Consider the following 24380-nt stretch of genomic DNA (forward strand, 5'->3'; position numbering starts at 1 on the left):
ACGTGAAAGTGTTAGACGATTTTGGCATCTTGTTACTGCAGTAGGCCCTATTCCCGGGTTTCGGCACCATATAAAATAGCTACTAAAGAGAGACTGGTTTCTAGGGTTAGGACCCGCCGCAGTGGTGTCCGGTTAGAACTTAACCGAGATGCCTTGAATCGTATGAGAGGATCTGAAGTCTTGCTGGGAGAACTAGCCGAGTATCTTGAGATGGTTGTAAGTGATGATAAGCTATAGGCTTCGGTGATCCTGGCGGTAAGGGCTGAGTCGAGGAATGCTTCCCTCCCTGGTGAGAATTGCCCCTTTATATAGGGCCCGCCTGTGTACTGTATGACATCACGCCACATCATCAGCTGGGGACTCTATGATGTCATCGTATATCCATATATGGCCATCTCCGTATATATGCCACATCATCAGCTGTGGACTCTATGATGTCATCGTATATCCATATATGGCCATATCCGTATATGGACATATAAGTCGTCCATGCCCAAGTATGGGCCGGTGAGGTCAGACCCCGTGTGATGCGTGGGCTATCTCCATACATGGAGACTCAGCTGAGAGCCTTCGCAACAGTGTATTTATTTTGTCTTCTCTTTCTTTTTATCTTTACCTTTATATTCCTTTTTTCCCCGTTTTTTGTCTGTTTAATTTTTTGGTTCTTAGTAATGTATTAAAGGAGACAACTTCATGATTTTCTTGAAGTCAGAGAGGGGATAAGTTCCATCTGGACAAAGTTTAGGAACCCCTGGTCTAATCTATGTGATTGACAGGAGAGATGATCAGAGGAGCAGAGTTTCTACCACCATCATTAGGCTCAGGACCGAAGAATGGAAAGAGTTTCTCAGTGAAGGAGCAGCCAGTGAAAGAGTAGAGATGAACTCTGGCCTCCACATCATAAAAGGAGACCAGACCCTCCTCATAATCCACAAACACTCCCACTTTCTGGAGCTCCTCTCTTACAGGGAGGAGGACAGGAGGGTCAGCAGCAGCCCGGTACTCATTTCCATTCCACAACCCTATAGTCCAGAAACCATTGTTGGGACTCATGATTACACCTTTCCTGTTGATGGACTCTCTGGCCACTCCTAAATCCCACTCAGTCTTCCCTGTAACCTGAACCTCATAGTAAAACCTTCCCGAGGAGAAGCTTTGTTTTCCTAAGACATTGTCATATCTAGAGAATCTCTTTGTATTGTCAGGCAGATTCTTCATTATGTGCCATAATGCCATAAACGGTCCTACGTTTCCACAACTCACTTGTTTTCCATCCTCAGACAGGATGAGGTTGGGAGGTGCTGTATCAGGATCCAGAGTCACATCCACCTCATATTGCTGGATCCTCCTCAGCTCAGCATCACACAGCTTATTCTTCATCTCTTGACTGAGTGTCTTCTCCAGCTGAGCCACAGCTGTCCTCACTGTCCCCACATGTGGAGACTGATGGACATTGACCTTTGTCCAGTCCTTGGTGGGTGGAGGGGTGTTGATGGATGAGATGTTGTGGAGGAGGTGGAGGTGGTCTTCAGTGTTTGAGAGCTGCTTCAGCTCAGAGCTTCTCTTCTCCAACAGAGTGATTTCCTCTTGCAGCTCTTTAATAAAGCCTTCAGCCTGTTTCTCTGTTGCTTTCTGCTTCTCTTCAATCACATCAATGAGCTCAGCCTGGCTTCTCTCAATACAGCTGATCAAAGCAGTGAAGACCTGCACACTGTCTGCTCTCTCTCTGTCTGCATCTTTCCTGCTGAGCTCTACTGAGTGTTGGATCTGGTGAATCTTCTCTTGTCTCTCCTGGATCATCTGCTGAACCTCACCCTCGGTCTTTGCATCAAATTCTTCTTTCAACTTGTGACTCCTGAACTGATCGACCATCTCAGAAATAAAGGTATTGACAGATACTTCTAGCCTCTTGTCGAAGAGTTTGGCACACAGTGGACACTTACACACATCACTGGTGTCCCAGTAATGTGTGATGCAGGCTTTGCAGTAGTTGTGTCCACATGGAGTGGAGACTGGATCAGTGAACACCTCCGTACAGATAGAACACAGGACGTAATCTTCAGACAGCAGAATGCTGGCAGAGGCCATTTCTACGAGGGTGAGGATAGAAGATCACTATTGTGACTCTTCTGGTGAATGTGTTCGATGTTCGATGTTCGATGTTCGCTACAAATCCAACGTTAAGCGGTGAAGAAGATGTGAAAGCTCAAGGATTCCTCTAGCAGGTGGTGAGTAGTCCACTAGGGGGCGATGGTGCGTCGGTACGAGCTGGTGAATGGTGTTCTCTCAGTGTGGACTCTACTTTTATACCAGGCTCTGTGCATCGTCACTGTGATGTCACTATGCCGACAAGCCACGCCCACACACAGAGTACCGCGTCAGCCATGCCCAAATAAGGAGTCCTGTGATGTCACACCGGTCCCCGCGTACACTGATCGGCCGTAGCCATAGCAACCCAAAATCAACAAACTGATTTCTAATGGAAATCTATGAGATGAAATCTCCATATATGGGCATACATGGCACACAAAGTCATATAGATCCTTAGATCTCTATATATGGGCATAAAGGATACACACTTAGACACAGATATACTTCCATATATGGGCATAAATGGGACAGACACATATGTAAAGAGATCTTCATATGGGCATCAAGGGTACCCAAATAGACACAGATACAGAGATCTCCATATATGAGTATAAAGATACACATATAGACACAGAACAGAGATCACCATATATGGGCATAGTACCGACAGACACTTAGATACAGAGAGCTCCATTTATGGGCATAAGGGGTACACACTTCACAGATAGAGATCTCCATATATGGGCATAAATGGTACCGACAGACATATATATACAGAGAGCTCCATTTATGGGCATACACTCAGTGGTACAGAAATACAAAGATCTCCATTTAGGGCCTTTCTGTGTGGAGTTTGCATGTTCTCCCCGTGTCAAAAAAAACAAAAAAACATGCAGTAATCCTGGTCTCTATACTGCCTCCCCCTGGTCAGACGGGGAATCTAAAATAGCTAAAATAATTGTGAGCGTGTAGATCTGCTATTTTCACAACCGTGTTATACAAAACGTAATGCCTCAACTCTCAGTGCTCGTCAGGTGTGTGTGTGTGTGTGTGTGTGTGTGTGTGTGTGTGTGTGTGTGTGTGTGTGTGTGTGTGTGTGTGTGTGTGTGTGTGTGTTGGGGGGGGGGGGGGGGGGGGGGTCCCCAGTTAAAATATGCTTATTTTGGGGGTCAGGGCCTGAAAAGGCAGAGAACCACTGGTCTAGATAAGGTGTGTTGTGACGAGGGGCCCATTAGCCCCCCCCCCCCCCCCCCCTCAAAGGACAGATGGATGGTTGTGTGTTGTGGGGCCCCCGTTGGGGGGCCCGTTGGGGGGCCCCCAGCGCGGCTCCTCTGAGGGGAAACAAACACACTGAAGTGAGAAAAGCTTTTAACTGAAAGGTTCTGCTGGGAACGCATTACAACCATCTGCACACAACGCCGTTGTGTGCTTGTAGATCCGCTGTTTTCCCTACTGTTGTGCGACAGCCTTGTATGATGAAGCAGGGCTTTACTTTGCGAAGAAACGTACACATTTGAAACTTGGAGATACAAGGTTTCTTCCCGACAGTGACGATATTTATGTGTGCATGTGCCTTCACCCTTCCCACCCCCCCCCCCCCTCCCCCCCCCCCCCCCCCCCCCCCCCCCCCCACTGTGCTTTGAATATTTCAAATCCTTCTAAGGTTTTTTGGGAAAAAAAACGATGTTTCTATGTCAGTGGTGCTCAAACTTTTTCATGTGAACGAAATTTTCATAAAAAAATAGCAGATCTACAAGCTCGCAGCGCAGAGCTTGTATATCTGCTATTTATTGATAGTTAAAGCACAAAATAATTAAGGCCCCCTCCACCTCCTTGTAGTGGAAAACCTGGCACAAGCGGGCGGTGTGGAGTGGTGTGGTGTTGGGCCATGTCAGTGGAAAAGGGGCTTTAGTACATTTACTTACCATTTTTAGGTACTTTTACTACATGTATGTGTTTCCACTTTTCAACAAATTCTCCAATACCTCATGGGCAAATATTGTACTTTTCACTCCACTACAATCATATGAAAACTTTAGTTACTAGTTACTTTGCAGATTTAGATTATCATTACAAAATGGCAGATCTACAAGCTCACAGTGTGTTGCGAGTGGAGTCAGTGGACGCGGTCTGAGCCCCCCACCACACGATTAAAATACATTTCTAGGGTAAAATGAAAAATATTCTACCGGATGGAGACCGGTTTTTCACTATTTGTCGTCACCATCAAGGTGCCAACTCACTAGGGTTAGGGTTAGGACCGAATTACACAGAGCATTAGTCTCGTTGGGTGTTATTCAACTCTGCGACGTTGGAAGCGCTGTTTTGTAAAAACAGTCTTCAACCAGGAAGAGTGTCTCCATCCGGTGGAATATTTTGTCTTTGAATATAATGTATTTTTAAGGAAACGTTTGTAACTCAAATTTTGCTTCTGGGTGGTCCCTGGAAGTAAATATTTTGAGATTGGGGTCTGTGGACAAATACATATCATTTTGGGGGTCCTTCACATGAAAAGGTTTGAGAACCACTGACATAGTAGTCTCTCAAGAACAGACTAACTGAGCTCCAATTAAGCGAAAAGGACCTTTTCTTTGACGATGGCTAGCCAGATTGCTGACATAGAAACATAGGTTTTTCAAAAAATCTTAGAAATATTCAAAAGACACATAGAATCGGGTCAAAATTCTAATTTTCCAGATTTTTCAAAAATAGCAGATCTACAAGCTTGCAGCGCGGCACCGAGTGCCGCGCTGTGAGCTTGTATATCTGCTATTTTTCAATAGTTAAAGCGTAAAATAATGATACACAATAATGTGTACCCGTTCTGAATGGGTATCTCTTCAGGGCTGCATACTGTTCATTTACACCAGGTTTCATGAAAATCGGCAAATCCGTTCTTGAGTTATTTTGTTCACACACACGCACACGCACGCACACATGCACGCACACACACACACGCACGCACACGCACATAAGGGAGTGATTACAATACCCTGCTATGCATTGCTGAGGGCATTTTGCTGAGGGCATTTTCAAATAAAAATGCAATCAATATTTCCATATTATACAAGAGGATGCACTAATTGTGCTATTATGTGATATTATCTTTTTGCAGGTTGCAGCCAGATTTGTGTAATGTGAAGTGCACAGTACACACGCCATCCTCAAGGTGTTGATTGTTATAACGCTTCAGAACCTGTCTGTCAAACGCCGCGAGCACGCCAGGAAATGGAGGAAGAACATCCAAGCCAAAGGCATTTTCTTTTCGATTTGTCGGGATTGGGACATCTGGGTTTTTATAAGGTCCATGGCACATCACATCATTTTAACTATCCTAAAGTAGGACTGTCATCTAAAGGGGTACTGTCACTTTAAAAAGTAATCTTAAAATGAAGTTAATATGTTTATGATGTCATGTGAGAATGCACAATTACTGTATAAGGCTTATACAGTAATAATTTGATTCGCTTATACTATAAGCGAATCAAATTATTTGACTGTACTTAGACTACTTACTGTAGTGGTCAGCTGTTGTTGGGGGGCGAGGGTCAGATTACACTGTGACATGAGTTTCAGACTATTTCAGACCGTTTTCAGAGAGACCACGTGACCTACTGTATCATACTATTGTAATTTCGGGGCGTGTCAGCAGGCCTTTAACAATGAATTTATTGCACCAGTCACACTATTGGCTTAAACATAATATTATTTCAGCATACTGTATGTCTTGAGTGACTTGTAAATGTCTAGCTAAATAACAAAGCACTTCATTGCTCTTCTTTACGTTTGCCATGCGCCCGTGAATTACACAAACTGTTTGATGTATTTGTGATAATAGCTCATCAAAGCAGGAGCTTTCACAGCAGAGGAAAAATCTGCTTCTCATTTAAAGCTTTTCAGTTGCTCATGAGACGTAAGGGAGCCACACTTTTGTTTCTCATGTGTGCTTCATTAGAAGATCAGATATTGCTCTCCTTGAAGCTCCTTGTAGATCCTAAAGGTGCTTTAGGATCTTTAAGGAGCTTCTCATTTGGAGCCATGTTTGAGAAGAATTTGAGTATCTTATTCTGAGATTACAGGGAGTGAGAGACGAGATGTAGGGGAGCACTCTCTATTGACTCATTAGTGTATCCTATATTACTCTCATATTGAGCCAAATATGAGAAATAATTGAGTAGCTTTATTTGAGATGATAGGAGCAATAAATGAGACATAGGTGAGAGCTCTCTGATGGCTCATTTAAGTCTCTTAACTGTGACCCAAGATTCTTACTTTGAGCCATTAATGAGCAATAATTGAGATTTAATTACCCAGAACCTTTTTTTCTCACTTGGAGCTGTAAATGAGATACAGTATACATGCAGATATTTTTGATATAAAAACAATACAATAATTTCCTTCAATAAAACTTTATTTAATTTCCTTCAATAAAACTTTATTTTCTGTAAGGTGGCTGAAGATGAAGTGCTTTTAACAGTAGTCTTTTAAAAGACTACTTTGGAAAAGGTTTGGGTTGTGTATTTACCTTGCCATGATGTAACTCTAAGGTGGCCAAGAAAACAATACATTTTAGTTATACAACAACCCAAACTACGACCAAAGTGGTCTTTTATTCCAAATAAAATAAAAACAAACATCACAGTTCCTCCCCTTACTACTCATGAATGCAGTGCCAAACAAGAAAGTGACCCTAATCAAATCAATGTGACCAAAACAGTCACTGCTACTTAAGTCAAATACATGCAAAAAAAAAACACATGCAATAATACTTAACTAATTAAATGCGCACAGCTTAAAAGTTCACTTAAGAGTGCAAAGTGCCCATTGGTCAGTGCAAAAAGCAGAAGTGACATGTACTCCCAGCAAAACCGGACAGGAACAAACAGTCAGTGATAACTATTCCAGTTATAAGTTACAGTTGTCCTTACCAAACGACCGTTGTGTTTCATTGTATAATGTGAGGACAACATTCACGAAGGACTGCCAGTCTCTCACGTCTCCGTCCTGGGTAGATGAATCTATCTGTTCCTCTGTCTCTTACTCCAGTATCCGAGGATCTCGGGTGGGAGTTCTTAAAGATTGTATTAAGTTTCCTGCACCCTGGCCAATTCCTCCACCCCTGCAAGGAGAACCCAACAACGGTGTCCGCCTTCCTCACCAGTCTGTTGAGGTTGAAGGTGTCACCCGCTCAGTTGTTCCTCCCCAGCACGTTATTCCAAAGAAAACTGCTCCACTTGCCATACCAGATTGGTAGAACATCTGTAGCATCCTGTTGCACACGCCAAACGATCCCGTCTTCTCAGGAAGAGCAGGCTGTTCTTACCCTTCCTGTGAATCGCCTCTGCGTTGTGCGACCAGTGTTTCCACGGACACCGCCTTCCATCCAGCTTCGGTGCCATACCGTAAGACATAGTCTGCAGACAGGGAAGATGAAATTAGCTATATAAGCACAGTCAACATGTTTTCCCCACGCCAGTGATGTCGTTCGAACCTTCTCTCAGTCAGTGGGGGAAAATAAAAGATACAATGTTACATTAAACCCTGAGACACAATCTCTTCCATTGAAATAACCAAAGAGTTAATGATCGTTTCGGCCTACACCTGCCACTGTTCAGCGACTGTTGCAGCGCAGCTATCTACAAGACTCTTATTAAGAAGGACCCAGAAGGGGCACTGTTTGATGTAAAGTCATCAACAAAACTTCCAGCTAAACCTTCAGTTTTAGAGGGGCTTTCAACAGGATAATCACAAGGTTTGTGTGCTTTATTAAGATACCAAAGTACCAAAGAAATTAGAACAACCAGGCTGACCGCATTTAAGACAAAGTGTCTTTCCTGAACAAAGTCTGTGGATTAACTTCAAGTGCGTTGTTAGTGAGTTGGCATTGGCCTGAGGGACTTTACAAATAAAACAAAACATCTCAGTATCAAATCAGTGCATCATCAGAGCACTCAGATAACAATATACTTTTCAGTATTAAAATTCAGTGCAGCATCAGAGCCCTCAAAATAAATCTTCTCAGTTTAGCATCAGAACCCTCAAAACCATCTCAAAAGTATCAGAAATCAGTGCAGAATCAAGAGCCGGGAGTCTCTGGTAGGGGACCCAACCGGTAGGAGACAATATAATCTCAAAAGTATTAAATAAATAAAAACAAAATAAAAATAATAATCAGTGCAGCATCCGAGCTCTCATTTATTTGACCCTGGGATTGACCTTGGTGGTAGCAGCATCTATCTGGTAAACAGCACTTTGCAAGAAGTGGTAGACATTAGCCAGATCCCGGTTGTACGAGGTAGCGAAGACGAAATGATTTTTAAAAAGCGTGTCGAAAGAGGCAAGGGAGTCTGGTGACTTACACGGGATTGCACGTTTGTCAATCACAATGAAGTATTTGTGTATGGTACACCTCTGGGTCCCCACAGCCAGTAGATAGGGTTGACGACTCTCGTGATGCTGTCCAGATGCCCCTCGACACTGGTCCCAGTCTGTGACAAGAGAACTTCATTAGTCATGTTATTACAATTAATATGTTTGCAGTTTAGAGCCCCAACTTTATGAGATAGCCACCAGAATCACTTCTTGCCACAAAATGCAACCAACAACATTCTGCCTTATCTTTATTCTGCTAAATGTAAAATAAATAAACATATTCATATCGGTGTATCTCAGGCTGATGGGGATAGATCTGTGGGGGGCGAAAGCAGACAATTATCACAGGGCAGTCGCTGATTACAGATGAGCATGGTTATCGCATGATTTCACAAAAGTATAGTTTTAAGGGTGACTATTAGGGACAGAACAGTGAGCCATCTTAAACTTTAATTGAACTATAACCTTACCTAGATGAACTTCACAAGGTGGTCAATGGCTTGTCGGGCTGAGAGCTTCCCTGGTCTCTTGTTGCGGCCTTGAGGTGAGGGTGGCATGAGGTGGATAAGGCAAGATGGAGGACATCTCACTGTCCCATCCTGAAAATACAAGGGAGAGAAAAAAACCCAGACATTTTTACTAAAATCTCTTCATTTTGGTTTCGAAACCAATTCCCTCTTCCATTAGTATTAGTCATTTAATTCCAGCATACCATTTTCCAGTTGTCCTGTTGGGATTCAGCTTTATGAAGCAGATCTTCAAGGTCGCCTGTCTGGGTGAGGCCATGGCTTTGTTCAAGGACTTTCTGCCTGTAGCGAGTAGGCCCCTTTTCCAGGAACTTGGAAAAGGGGCAGCGATGCAGCGATGTCATCACCAAACATCAGACTGAAATTCTGCTCCATCTGCAGACAAGATGGAATACAGACGACAACATGGCATACATTTTTAATAGGTTCACCTTATGACCAGGGCTGTGATCTGTTTAAAGTCATTTCAGTTCATTTCAGTTCGACTTTAAGGCAATACATACCATTCCCGCAATGTCAAGAAATCTTGGAAAGGTGGTGAATATTTCAGAGGACTTCACTGGGTCATGAACCATTGCTTGGCGATGGGTGAAGGTGTGTTTCATCTTCTCCTCGACGATTGCTTCATCAGTTGTATGGTTCATCAGTGCGATGGCCTCACAACACTGGGTTTTGACAGGGGATTCTGACACTCTGTAATGATCCTCTCTCCTCCAGGTTTGGCCATCAGAATGTTTTCAATCATCTAAGTGGGAGGGGGGAAAAGGGGGGGACAGGGATTTGGTGGCCAAATATATTTACAGTAGCACAAATGTAAACCATGCCCCCCATACTTCTCCGCAATTGTACTTTGCCATTTACCCCCCTGCTGCCCCCTTTATCAGAATCACCATCTTGATCTCCATTTCAAACAGTCATCTGCAAATCTTACCTGAGCGAGATGAGTCAGGTCAGCTCTGTTCCTTTGGGCAGGACACGGCTGCAAAATGGTGGTGTCATCAGTCCCCATTGTCTGCACTGGAGCTGAGAAAGGCTAGTTTCAGTGAGCCTCACTGAATCTAGCATGTTGACATAACAGGAGTGATTATAATAACATGTGATTAGCAAGAGGGGATCATTTGTGTTAAGAGTAATGTAAAAGAGATATTATAAATAAATATTGCGTGCCGGATCAAACAACATGAAGTGCTTTTGCGCACTGCTGCCAGTAGCCTACTTATTTAGCGTCTGGTACTAACTCTGCTGTCACGTACTGCAGTTGTTCTCAAACTTTTCAGGCCGCAACCCCAAAAATAATCATATTTTAACTGGGGACCCCCCACCCTGACGAGCACTAAGAGTTGGGACAGTACATTTTGTATAACACTGTTCTATTGTGAAAGTCTAGCAGATCTACATGCTCACAACGCCTCGCATTGCGAGGCTTTGTGAGCATGTAGATCTTCTATTTTCACAATCTCTGAGTCTAATATTTGATCATTTGGCCCAATGTTTAGTCTGTCATTTTAGAGGTATTAAAAAGTCCTTAAATTGTCACTTTAGAAATGTGCAAATACCCTCTATACACTTAAAGTTTGTTGGTTTGTTTACTGTTGAGAAAACAATGATTAGCCAATCATCAGGGGACCCCCCAAAATAATTTAGGGACGCCCCTAGGGGTCCCGACCCAAAGGTTGAGAACCACATTTCTAATACCTCAAAAGAACAGGGGAACAAAGGAAAGAAAAGACTGTTATAACATTAAAAGTAAACAAATTATATAAAAACTGGTCAAACGTTGCCCAAATTGTCAAATGATATAAGAGGCAACAATTGTGAAAATAACAGATCTACAAGCTCACTGCATTCCAAGTGCTTGTCAGGGTGGAGGGTCCCCAGTTCAAATATGACTATTTTGGGGGGTCCCCAGTTCAAATATGATTATTTGGGGGGCTTAAGTGGTTAACAGTCAACAGGATCACTGATTACATTAATTATGAGAAGCAGTGTTCTTGGTGACATCACCACCAACAAGTGCCACAGGATATAAATAACAACAAGTGGGCTTGAGACCAGTATATTATACCAAAACTTCATAGGATAGACCAAGGATATTCTCCTCAAAAATATAAAATAAATAAAAAATACCAACAGTACAAAGGCAGGGCCCTTAGCCAATGAGGCTAAGGGCACAGGGGTATATATTTGTGCCCATATGAGCCCACACTGTTTTGTATGAACAGTATTTCTAGTTAAGAACTGGTTCTCAAACTGTTTTTTTATTTAAAGGACCCCCTGTTTTTAGTATGCATATGGCCATGATCCCCCATCATCCATAACTCCCCTAGAACTGTACAAATGGAACCAGATGGACCTGTTAGGGTTAATTTGGTTCCATTTGTATACTCTACTACCATTGCTAGCTAACATTAGCCACAAATACCACACACACACACACACACACACACACACACACACACACACACACACACACACACACACACACACACACACACACACACACACACACACACACACACACAGTATTGAACAGCTGCTAGCTAACTTTGGCTCTGTTAGCCACAATACCACACAACAGGCTGCAAGCTGTGCACAAATACACAGCAAAGCACCTTCTGTTAATACAAAATAAAAAAACGTCCACTTCTATCAAAAGGGAAGCTTATCTTACACATTTTGAACATTCAGTTCCATTAGGATGTAGTCTACTGTAAAAACGTTAGCATCAGCTAGTGTTAGCATTAGCTAGCGTTAGCATTAGCTTAGTTGTACTGGTTGGATGAACCTTTCAGAAAAATACACACTTTGTACAAAAACACTGCAGACAACATTCTTAAGTAACATACAGTACATGTAGGTTACTTTATCCAGTGGCTATGTTGTTTCACCTACCTAAAAAGGATAAAGTCCATGAGAGCATATAACTCCTGGTTGTTCTTCTCTTCAGCACTGACTGACTGAGGTTCAAAATGGCAGCCAGCCCAGACTGGTTCAAACCAGTTCCAAGTCGTTCCAATAGCTCCTCTCTGTCTTGAGGAGCAATAGATGAGCAGCAAATGAGCAGCAAATGTTTCCTCTGAGAAAGTATAATAATAAGGATATGCCCCGCCTCCTACAGAGCTCTGTTTCCTGCTAGATCAAAGCAATATGTGATGTCACTGTTCTCATCCTTCCCAGTTGTTGTTTGGGCAATTAACCCTTTGACTGACTGCTGCTGAAGCAATAATGCATTGTTTTTCATGAACTACTGTACACTTATCTAAAGATTAGATCTGATCAGATCAGATCAGGGGTCTTCAACAGGGGGTCCGCGACCCCTAGGGGGTCCGCGGGGATACTGCAGGGGGTCCCCTAAAAAAGGGGGGGGGGAAATAATAGGATATATATAAATATATAATTTATTTTAAGAAAGAAAAAAAAGAAAAAATATATATTTTAATAGCATTATTATTATAGCAGTATTGAATGCACAATGTGATTTTACACAATTTTATACATAAATATACAATATATGTTGTAGCCCCCTTCCCTACCCTACAAGGTATCTCAGTTATAACTATTATAATTATAATAAACATACTATAAAGTGTTAGGCCTATATACATCATTGGAAAAAATACTATTTTTGTCAATACTGCATGTAGAAATACTCTGTAACAAATCATTCTAAATTTACTTAAAGTACAAAACTGTTGGTATGAAAATGTATTTAAAGTGCAAAAGTAGAAAGTACTCATTATGCAGAATCTTTGAAAAGAGCAGATCTACAAGCTTACAATGGCATTGGTAACATTTTTGAGAGGCCATTTTTGCGACCGTTAGGTCGCAGTTACTATCAAAACCTTCACTGGCAGTCTGTCTGCCTGTCCGTCTGTCCGTCTGTCCGTCCGTCCGTCCACATCACGGCACACCACACTTTTGCCCTTCTCCACAACCGTTGCCCCTATCCATGCCAAACTTTGCACACACACTCCTTGCCTGCCAATCCACAAGCTCCACCCCTCCAGAGACCCCTGGAGCTCCAGGGACCCCCAGGGACCCCCTGGCGCCACTGCCAAAAAGTCAAAAGTAGCCGATCATACATGTGCTTATCTCCTGGTTAGGGAGTCTTACTGGTATTGTTCTGCTCCAGGATTCTGGCTACCCCCCCTAAATCACATGCGCTGAGTCAGAATATGCAGGTTTTATTCCAATGCGCAAACAGGAAGTGTCTCAAAACTGCCACTTCCTGGTGTGTTTTGGGTATTACGAGTTGGTAGGTGCTCCGATATATTTTTTTCTCATGTCTGCATGTCATTTTAAGCCTCAGGTCGACATTCAGTAACCCTAATATCCTATCGTGATTTTATAGTAATTCAAAGGAGGCTAACCCTAGTTTAATCCTAGGAATGTCGCACAGAAATAAAACACACCTCCACGTGTTCGTCTCGGTGAGCTATTCAACATACTAAAAGATGCGCCCTTGACACATGATGGTTTCGGACTTATAACACGAAATAGCTAACCCTAGGGTCAGCTATTTCGCGTTATAAGTCAAAGACGATGCGACATCAGACCTTGGTTCCGAGATATGTTGTAGAGCTCTCCGAGACGAACGTGTGGATGTCTTGGTTATCCTCCTACGACCTTTCTTCCCTGGGATCTCCAATTTGACTAAGGGTCATAGAGTCTATAAACGTTAGAGCACATTGAATGCCAGGCCAGAGAAAGCTATCTCCTCACAGGAGTGTCTGTGTGGGATGAACCTTATACTGGCGTGTTCAGCTCGCAGAGACGAACATGTGTATGTGTGTGTGTGTGTGTGTGTGTGTGTGTGTGTGTAACTCCTCTATACGACACTCCTGTGCCGAGAGAACGGCCCCTAAAGTTAGAATTAGGGTTAGCCCTCTAGGGGTCATACATCAACGCGTTCGTCTCAGCGAGCTGATCAAGAATCTTTTTGCCATGTGTCTGTGCGTCCCCTAGAACCCGAGCTAGCTCTTTTAGAAGGGTTAGAAATCGACTAAAGCATTTTTACGTGACGGGATAAGACTAAGAAAGATCTAACTGATCAGTCTTGATCACATGACTAGCGATTTGTGTGAAATTTGAAGGAGTAATATAAGAAAATATGTATTACGTAAGTCGGCCTGCTGGTGGCGCTATAAAAGGCATGTGACAAATGTAGGGCAAAGTTGAAGTTTTAGTCATGCTGCATAAATTGTTGAAACTCATGTAGTAGTAATAATATCTTAAAATGTAACTAACTTATAATGGTTATCCCCCAAATTAGCATTCTATTGATGCAGACCCTTAGTTTTCATTAGATAACGTTTCTGTAAGTTCTATACTTTATCTTAATAAACTATCTGATACATTGCTTTTAACATTCTTAAATTGGCATGAGATTGGTTCTGTATGTGATAAAATTGAGACATAATTTATCTAATTGTTGGTATCATTCGAGAGCTTGTACTAGCTAGAATGATATATACTTAAGACTTTCTGAATATGCTATAAATAAAGCAAGTGAATTAAAATGAGCATTAAACACAAATGCATGATCAAATGAGAATGATTGAAGACTGCATCGTTTATAGCTATATACTGGCCAATCTGAGTCTTTAATGTGACTTAAATGAGATAATCTTGAGAGCTCTTTTACAGCTCAACAGTGGTCATTCTGAGACAGACCTGAGATGTAACAAAAAGCCTTAATTGAGCTTTAAATGAGATTATATTGAAAGCTATTTTTTATATCACTTGGAGCTAAGTTTGAGACGCAACAATCCAGATGAATTGAGCAATATTTGAGACATTATTGAGCTCTCCTGTATAGCTCATCAGAGCTTCCATCTGAGGCATGTTGCTCCCCAGAAATAGAGGAGAAACAGGAGCAATACCTGAGATCTCCTTTTTGTATCACCTTGATCTCATTTGTGGCTTGAGAAACAAAAGAGCAATAGATGAGGGCTCAATCATGGATTCTGCTTTCCTCTGGGAGAGGCCCAGAGTCAACTCCTCCAAATCCCTAGTGTAAAGTCGTGGCTAAACTAATACTATATAAAAGTGACAGTGATAATTCCCACAGGATAAGTACTTGCTGTGTTCTCCCCACTTCACTACAAGACAGGGTTTGGAACGCAGCCAAATTTAAGGAGGTCTATCTTTCAGGGCAACATTCTTGGATGACAGCCCGCCTGTGGTCGCGTTATGCCTCTGAGTATGGAATACAGTCGACTATAAAAACACGCACATGTCATTCTTGCAACAGAGCTTTACAGTAGCAGACAGAGAGGGACCACAGGCTTTTGAATTGCTCTGATCCAAAGCCAGGTTTCATATAAAATATTCTTGATTCGCATATTTTAAACTCTTGAGTCCTAAAAGCCTGATAAATTGTTTAACCACTTAATAACACCCAATATACTTTGTTGTACATTGACAGCGAAAATCGCCAATCTACAAGCTCACAATGTGTCGCAATGCAACACGCTGTGAGCTTGCAGATCTGCTATTTCCGATAGATGTTCACCTATATTTTTGGTCTAATATTTGTCTATTTTGTCTATGTTTGACAATTAATAGGATAGAATAGGGACATTAGTATGTGGTTCAATAAGACTCAGAAACAGGTTTATTCATCATACTTTTACCGCAACTACAGGTGTGATTTAATTCAGAAGAAGCAAAATGGCCTGTTTGAATAGTTAAAGAATGTAATTTGACTATCTAATTTAACTGCGTTACTGTCTAATAGGCCCATTGTGGTGCCACTACCCAACAGCTGTTAATCTGACTGTGAATTCAAACATTATTCCATTCGGCAGATTCGAGCAAGTCATCGCAAAGACCACAAGAAAAAAAAGAACGTACTATTTCAAGGATGAAATCGATCTTTTTTTGGGTCAGATGCGGCCGTTGTATAGTCTTCAGGGAACGTGTTTGTTGTTTTGTGAGACTGCGTTATATGATTTCCCAGGTGAATGGGTACACCTTCCGCAGGTTTTTGCCTTCGGGTATTCGTTCTCTAGCCGCCCCTCTTTCAAGGTTCCTGGACTTGTCTGGAGGAGAGACACCTGGAAAGCCATTTCCATGCACTGTAGCAAGAAGAAGAAGAAGAAAAAAAAAAAAAAGATACTCCAGGTTACTGTAATGTCTTGTGAGGAGAACTGGAGATTGCCCAGGTTCTCTCTCGGCAAGGCTGGGACCGAAGCTGCCAGGCAGGGACGTGCAGAGAATGTTAGAGAGGCAGGGGCTGACATTTCTAAAAGGGCCTTTTGGTGGAAATATTGAAAATAGCAGACCTCAACTCAGCTTGGAGGTCGGCTATTTTCGGTGCGTGATACCACACTGAACTAAAGATAATCAAGTGAATAGCAGGGGCATAGTTCAGCCGATTTAAAATTACTCCAATACGGAACTAACTAGTTGCGCTGTTTCCCCCCCGCCCAATCGCAAAAAGAATTGTTCTTCATTGGACCCCATTCATTTTCCCCTTTCGTTTTCTAACCTTAATTAACATTTTCATATCGCTATCGCTAGTTGCACGTGACCGTTGGCAGCCAATAGCATCCTCTGGTGCCTTTACAATCTATGATGGCAACACCCATGCCAAGGACCCATATTGTGTCATTTGCGCTGCATAGAAACCAATGGCTTCGCTTTGTCCATATCTTTTATACAGTCCATGGTGAATACTGGAGGTGTGGCGTAATTCTACACAGAGATGCTGCTTTCAAGTTCAGGAGAGTTTGGACAAGGCAATTCTCTTGAATGCTGCCTTCAGGTATGGCAGGGAAAGAGTGCATTTGCAATAGACCGTTTGTCAGCCTTCTGATTGGTCCCTGAGACTCCCTGACTGGCCAACCAGAAAAAAACATTCACTTTTTGCTATCGGGGGTGGAGTTTGTGCAGTGGAGAATGTTGCTTCAGCCTTTCAAAAACTGTCCGCAGTGCGCGACACGGAGATCGGCCGGTACGGTGATAGCGACGGCAAGCGTCAAGCGATCTCGCTCATCATAACGAATAAGCTTCAACAAACTAGTTCACATGTACCTTATCAATGGTCTAAGAGTCACGATTGGGTACATATAATTTAAATGGGCAGAATTACGAAAAGCCAGCCTATTATGTGAGGAGAAACATTCTCTCTGTCCTCTTCCTAGTACCCAAGATGCAATGCGCTTCTCTTTCTATCTCTGATACAGAGGATTAAACTAATTAAAACATTTATTTTTCGGGGGAAAACTACTGTTTTGCTATGTAATTACTGTACCTTTTTCTTCCCTTTTTATTAATATCACGTAGATGTGTTTTTTGTGGTACTTTATATAGCTGTAATGAGGCTATGAAGGGAAAAAAAATCGCATCCACTACCACTATAAAAGAATCTGCAAAGAGGATTCTGTCCCACTGGGATTAAACAAATTAAAACATATATTTTCGGGTAAATCCCCTGTTTTGCAATGTAACTACTGTACCTTTGTCTTCCCTTTTTATTAATATCACCTAGGTGTTTTTCCTTTGGTACTTTATATAGCTGTAATGAGGCTATGAAGGGGAAAAAAAAAAACCATCCACTTCCACTATAAAAAACAATCTGCCCAGGGTTAATGTCCCATCATAGTAACAGGGCAGAATGGGGCGGGATTTGCAAAAGGGTTTATTCTTTCACCATAGTAAAAACTGCATTCATGGTCTGGAGAGAGGGCACTTTTTACAGACGGATAAAAGGGCAGGGGCTCAAGCCCCGTTTGATGTCTATGTGTGCCAGGGCATCAGGCAAGAACCAACAAAGCCCTGTTATGTGATTTCAACGTGTTGTCGTAGTATTAAGAATAATTACCGCGACTGCCTGCAGCTCCACTTTTTATACATCTGTTTTTACAAAGCAAAAGTTAACTAAATAAGAATGACATTCCTCTAAAAATGAAAGGGGGAAAAAACATTGGTTGGTCTTGTCATAAAGCTGTTCCACCCTCTCTCCTCTCTCGGAATCAAGGAGTGTCTGTCTCTCCGGCCATCCCTCCCTTCCCATCTACTCCTCCTTAAAACGGGAGAGAGTTTGAAAGGAGGCTGGTCCGTCCCCTCATTTACTTACTTTACCTAAAGGATGTCTTTCATTGAAGCTCGCTCGAGGAGTCCAGTGTGAGTCAGAACATAGGCTCTACTTGTGTTGAGTCACATTGTTGCTGATCAGTACCGGCCTGGTCAATACATAGCTTATCAATACCCAATCGACACTTACTTACCTTGGCCTGCAGACTTGTGTCACTGAGGAGGAGGCAACCACTTGATGCTCAGGATTAGTGGATATCTACTCTGAATCCACATTTGTGCTGAGCCCGCTTGGGGATAAGGACTGGGCCCCTGAGTCAGCAGAGCTGCATGGTTGGTGAGTTACATGTGTGCCTTCTCCGAGAAAACGAGACATGTTTCAATCTCACACGCGTGTTCCAGCTTGCCGCGCGAATGTGTGTTTCTGCATGTACAGTATCAAAAATGTCATGACAGTGGCGTCAGTTCAGAAAAGGCTAAGGTATGGCAGCATGACTGGTGTCTCGTGCAAGACACCAGTCATGTTGCCATACCTTAGCAACAGGCATGATACATTTATTTTAAGAAGTACATTACATTTTTTCTCCCGTTTCTACGGTTTCTTGGGCTGGACATGGCAGCCTGGAACTTGTTGCTCAAGTGCAGCTAAACTTGGCATGTTAGTAAACGTGCCACAATTAACAATAATGCTTTGCACCTGTGCAGCTGACCTGCGAAACCTGGGAATATACAATTCTGTCAAGATGGGGAGAATACAAGTGTGGAGAATACAATTATAATACCTTGTTAAAGTGACCATTTTGTAACATTTTGCATTTGTAGTTATTTTACTGTAATAACCAGCAACCAGCACAGACAGACAAAGAGACATTCATGGATTTATATTTAAAAGTAACTTTTATTTTCCCCCCTGGACCCACGGTATGGTAGCTGCATAGCCCTGCCATACCCAATTGACGCCCCTGTGTCATGACCTTTTCATCACCACGCTCTCTCTCTCTCCATCGCTTTCGCTTTTTCCCTCTCTCTCTGTTTCTCCTTTTCTCTGTCTCTCTCTGTCTCTCTCTCTCTCAGGGCAGTAATAGGAGGCCATGTCTCCCCCGCCGTGCTGGTTGTTGGTGCTGCTGATGCTGTGTGGCGCCCAGCGTCTTTCTGCCCAGGACTACGAAGAGGAGTACGAGGAAGAGGTCGTGAACACCAGGAGGAAGAGCAAGCCTTACACGGCCAACACCATACCCAAAAATGGCAAATTATGTAAGTACAGTACGAGAGAGCCGGCTCTAGGGGTATTCCTTGTAATGTCACACAACTATGCTGCAGGCGTCAGAGAAATGGTTTCTTAGAATTCAGGGTAACCTTTGAGGTGCGCATAGTTGAGCCCCATGGCCCGAATTAACCTACCTGACCTTGAGCTTTGAACAACACATTGCACAATATGTCAGATACTAGAGTTCAGTTAGAGATATAATAATTTATATGAAATATTTCAAGGTGTTGTGATTTGACAATGATACAATGTGTTGATTTGTTTCGGGGAGAGTAACATACAGCCAAAGAGCTTCATTAAAAACTTCGCTTTTCGAGTTGAAGTGTTTAAGGCAGGGGTCTTTAAACAGGGGGTCCCCAGAGTTACTACAGGGAGTCCTCCAAATCTTTGAGTGATAGAAACTTTTCTCCTTTTTTATATTAACCAAACCCTAGCATCCATATTCTGAGGACTAAGAGCTTTGGTGTAGAGGGGGAAAAGAGCAGACTAAGTACAGAGTGAAAGGTCAAGTTTATAACAAGTTTTAAAACACAAATTGACATGAATCGAAAATACAATGACGATTGTGCTGCCAAACAATGAAACTATATGGAATCTACGACAAGGTTGTGGGGGTCCCCGCTTCATCTCTCTCTCAACTAAGGGGTCCTTGGCCTGAAAACGTTGAAGACCCCTGGTCTAGCTTCATTAAAAACTTCACTTTTCTAGATAAGTTGAAGTGTTTAAGGCTGAAAATGTAAGTGTCCTGCTTTGGAACAAATGTTCTGGTGCAGGTGGGCGAAGAAAAAAAAATGCAACACTCAATGAAGAAGCTGCTGGGGGATGTAATTCATTTGGATTGATCATATCTCCTCCATTCATCAGCGCCATCCGTCTTTTGTAGGGATAGTTTCACGCTCCGCTACCTAAATGTTTTATTTCCTTGAGAACTCTCCGTGTCCTCGGGCACATTCTTCTCAATATGACACATCATCGGGAAGATAAATGTGAATTACTCTGAGCCTATTACATCCGTGCCCCCTCTACCTTGAAGGTTGGCGCCAGGGACGTGCGGGGCCCCTGATTCAGCCCGGGAAAAAGAGTTGGAGAGGCCCTCATTGCGCGCTATAGAGAGAGATCTATCTCTTATAGCGCTGCTGCTACTCAAAGATTTGCCATTTCAGATCATGACAAGTGACAAGCCAGTGGGCCAATTACATGAGTTATATTTCGTCGTTGTCGGGTGGAAACCTTTTATGTCCAAAACCCTTTGTTTTGTATTTGTCATTTTAAAAATGATTTAAACTAGTGAAAACAGCCGATCTACAAGCACACAACGCCTCGCACCGCGAGGCGTTGTGTGCTTGTAGATCTGCTGTTTTCACTACTTTTGTGCGACGGCCTTGTATGATGAAGCAGGGCTTTGCTTTGCAAAAAATTTACAAATTTGAAACTTGGAGATACAAGGTTTCTGCCCGACAGTGACGATTTACTTTGTTGGCTGCCCAGCCCCCAAAATGGAACGAAGGCCGACATTTTATTTTATTTTCTAATGGCCGGCCTGGACCGTCCGGGAATGAACCGGCCGTTCGGGAGATGTCCCGCTTTTCCCAATGGCCAGCACGTCCCTGGCACACAGGTTAAGTTACTTTTATTTCAGCGTACGGGCAAACGTCAGATTTGTGATCTCGGTGTCACAGGTTCACGGCTCACGCTGATCTGACCCCCTGCACGCCAGCCCGATCTGTAAATCACTTCGGACTCGATTTTTTGAAAAAGATCGTAAAAGATCGTAAAAGATCACCTCCTCCCAGGCTGAACCACACAGCGGCTCGGTTCCCACTGAGGCGCGTTGGGTTGCGTGTCAAGTTTTTATGTTCGCGCCGGACATTAAAATAACGGCAGATAATCTCCATCTTTGAAAAAGGCCTTGACCCTTTGGAACAGCCTAGACCAAACCCTTTGATACACCTTACTGCTTTGGTTATGCGGCGTTGAACTTTGACTTGGTCTGCTGGCTTTCCTTTGAACCACAAAGCTGCCATGATGATTCTCCGTAGCTCTTAAAGCAGACACGTGTGATCTCTTTTTATTGGTCTGACCTCTTAATATGAACGGCTTCGGTCAGCTGGAACTCTTTGCAAAGCCAAGGATCAGTAACATCACACAGAATCTGAGGAAGAAGATATATCCTGCCCTGCCACAGAGGTGGATAGTAGCTTATGTCCGTATGAAATTGTATGCAAGCTTTCTCAGCGGTGCATCCGGCATGGCCAGGTGTGAAGCTGGGCGCGTGAACTCTGTCGCAGCTAAATTGCAACTCCTACGGGTTGGTTAGGGTGACTGTTCAGCGGGGAGCAGAACTAGACCAGGATAGATTTTTCGCACGGAGCAAACAGACGATTTAATTTTTTTTTTAAGAAACCGACGATTCTCTATGACTGCTGTGCGACAAGTGGCTGCAGCAGTGCGTTTTCCTTCCAGATCGAACCCAGTTCGATTTGTGCGTCTTTTTGCATGCGGTAAAAAACTCATTGACTCCTTTTATGACTCCTTTTCGGATCCGCAGTGAGGATTCTGCACTACATTGCACACCAAATCCAATGCGTTTTAATCATGCAGCAAACAGAAAAATCGCAACGGGCCTGTGTGCATGCAAAGGCCTTTACTGTCAGGTGAATAGAAGCAGACTGGCAACTTGACGTGTCACGAGGAGACACATGATTCGATTGTCAACAGTACACTCGTAACAAGACCAACCAGTAGGGGCCATCAATGCAGTACATGGGGGAATTGATAATTGGCATAATGGCTTAATTGGAAGATATTATTTGCATAATCGAATAGCACATTCAATTCAGTAGCTGTGTCACTGTATGGCATTCACGAATAGTGATTTTTAGTATTCGAATTATTCAACCTCAAAGTATTCAAATAGTCGAATATTCGACAGAAGGACTGGCCAAACTGTCAAATATTAAGTAAGCAAGAGGCGAACATTGTGAAAATAGCCGATCTACATGCTCACAACGCCTCGCGTTGCGAGGCGTTGTAGATCTGCTATTTTCACAATATTCATCTGGGGAAATCGAGTCACATTAATACCTACAATTCCAAGTGCTTGTCAGGGTGGGGGTCCCCAGTTCAAATATGTTTATTTTGGGGGTCACGGCCTAAAAAGGTTTGAGAAGCCCTGGTATAGAGCATTAACAAATTCATCCACCAGGGGCATTGACAACTCATTCTTATGACTTCCTATCTAGCCAAGATCTATAAACTATATATATTTTTAAAGACAAAACAATAAAAAAAAATAAGCGAATATTCGACTTCGGTGAACAATGTCGAATAGTGACTTTGATATTCGAATATTTGGTGAATGCGCTATGTCACTGTAAATGCTAAACGCGATTCTCCTCTTCCCGCTCAGCGACCGCCTCCGACGAAAACTGCAGCCTGGAGCTGGCCTTTCTGATCGACAGCTCGGAGAGCGCCAAGGACAACCACGCCCAGGAGAAGCGCTTCGTGACGGACGTCGTGGACCGCCTGCAAGGGCTCCGCCTGCAGACGGGCCGCGGCCTCCTCTCGCGCTCGGCGGTGCTGCAGTACAGCAGCCACGTCATCGTGGAGCAGACCTTCAAGCAGTGGCAGGGCGCCGACAACTTCAAGGCCCGCGTCGCGCCCATGGTCTACATCGGCCACGGCACCTACACCACCTACGCCATCACCAACCTGACCCGCCTCTACCTGGACGAGTCGGGTCCCGCCACCATCAAGGTGGCCGTGCTGCTGTTCGACGGCGTGTCGCACCCCAGGAACCCCGACATATTCGCCGCCGTGGCCGACGCCAAGAACCAGGGCATCCGTTTCTTCACGATAGGCATCACGCCGGAGGCCAACGAGGCCGCCAACATGGCCCAGCTGAGGCTGATTGCGAGCGCGCCCGCCACGCGCTACCTCCACAACCTGCAGGACCGGGGCATCGTGGACAAAGTCATCAAAGAGATTGTGAGTACAAAATGCTACACTTGCTTTTAACCCATTTAGGCCTAGAAATTATTGAATGCTTTAACCAGTGAAAAATAGCAGATATACAAGCTCACAGCGCGGCACCGAGTGCCGCGCTGCGAGCTTGTAGATCTGCTATTTTTGAAAGAGTCGTGAACATGTGTGCAAATCTTTGAATATATGTATTTTCAAAGTGAACGTTTGTAACTCAAATTTTGCTTCTGGGTGGTCCCTGGAACTAAATATTTTGAGATGGGGGTCCGTGGCCAAATACATTTTGGGGGTCCTTCACATGAAAAGCTTTGAGAACCACTGACATAGTAGTCTCTCAAGAACAGACTAACTGAGCTCCAGTTAAGTGAAAATGACCTTTTCTTTGACGATGGCGAGCCAGATTGCTGACATAGAAACATTGTTTTTTTCAAAAAATCTTACAAGGATTCAAAAGACACTTATAGAATCGGGTCAAAATTCAAATTTTCACGATTTTTCAAAAATAGCAGATCTACAAGCTCGCAGCGCGGCACTCGGTGCCGCGCTGTGAGCTTGTATATCTTCTGTTTTTTCAATATTAAAGCATAAAATAATGATACACAAAATGTGTACCCGTTCTAAATGGGTTAATCTGTATGAAAGTGCAGTGGATGAGATTTAGACGCTGACTCAGCTTTTATAGCTTTTAGCACAGTGCATGTAACTTCTGGAGATGATTTCAAATATTATCAGTCTCCTCCCCTCTCCTAGAAGTTCATGTAAATGAATCATAGAATTCTGTCAGAGGGGCAGTGCGATACAAAATGTATATCATGTGGTTTTAACTTTAACCCATTCAGAACGGGTACACTATATTGTGTATCATTATTTTATGCTTTAACTATTGAAAAATAGCAGATATACAAGCTCACAGCGCGGCACCGAGTGCCGCGCTGCGAGCTTGTAGATCTGCTATTTTTTTGAAAAATCGTGAAAATGAGAATTTTGACCCGATTCTATAAGTGTCTTTTGAATCCTTCTAAGGTTTTTGGAAAAGCCTATGTTTCTATGTCAGCAATCTGGCCAGCCATCGTCAAAGAAAAGGTCCCTTTCACTTAAATGGA

General features: G+C 43.1%; 1 protein-coding gene, 1 long non-coding RNA gene and 1 pseudogene across 3 annotated transcripts in view; 1 reads left to right on the forward strand and 2 right to left on the reverse strand.

Annotated features, from left to right (window-relative positions):
- Positions 1–756: 756 nt before the first annotated feature.
- LOC308280286 (zinc finger protein RFP-like) lies at positions 757–1872 on the reverse strand (the record flags this gene model as incomplete). The annotated part of the gene is made up of 1 exon (XM_080720546.1): positions 757–1872. The coding sequence occupies one exon, from the start codon at positions 1870–1872 to the stop codon at positions 757–759; it is 1116 nt and encodes a 371-aa protein (XP_080576672.1).
- Positions 1873–7887: 6015 nt separating this feature from the next.
- On the reverse strand, positions 7888–10631 carry LOC308280020. Its single transcript, XR_013961711.1, has 3 exons — positions 9922–10631; positions 9494–9735; positions 7888–9365 (listed from the first exon to the last, which is right to left on the reverse strand). It is a non-coding gene; the product is annotated as an uncharacterized lncRNA (long non-coding RNA).
- Positions 10632–19120: 8489 nt separating this feature from the next.
- Positions 19121–24380, forward strand: part of LOC308280287 — a 104938-nt pseudogene continuing 99678 nt past the window's right edge. Inside the window, exons 1-2 of the transcript in view lie at positions 19121–19283; positions 22706–23283. The product of the transcript in view is annotated as an uncharacterized misc_RNA (transcript). The remainder of the gene's footprint in view (positions 19284–22705; positions 23284–24380) is intronic.

The sequence above is a fragment of the Nannobrachium achirus genome (assembly GCF_963921795.1).
Source record: "Nannobrachium achirus genome assembly, chromosome: 24".
Lineage (NCBI taxonomy): Eukaryota > Metazoa > Chordata > Actinopteri > Myctophiformes > Myctophidae > Nannobrachium > Nannobrachium achirus.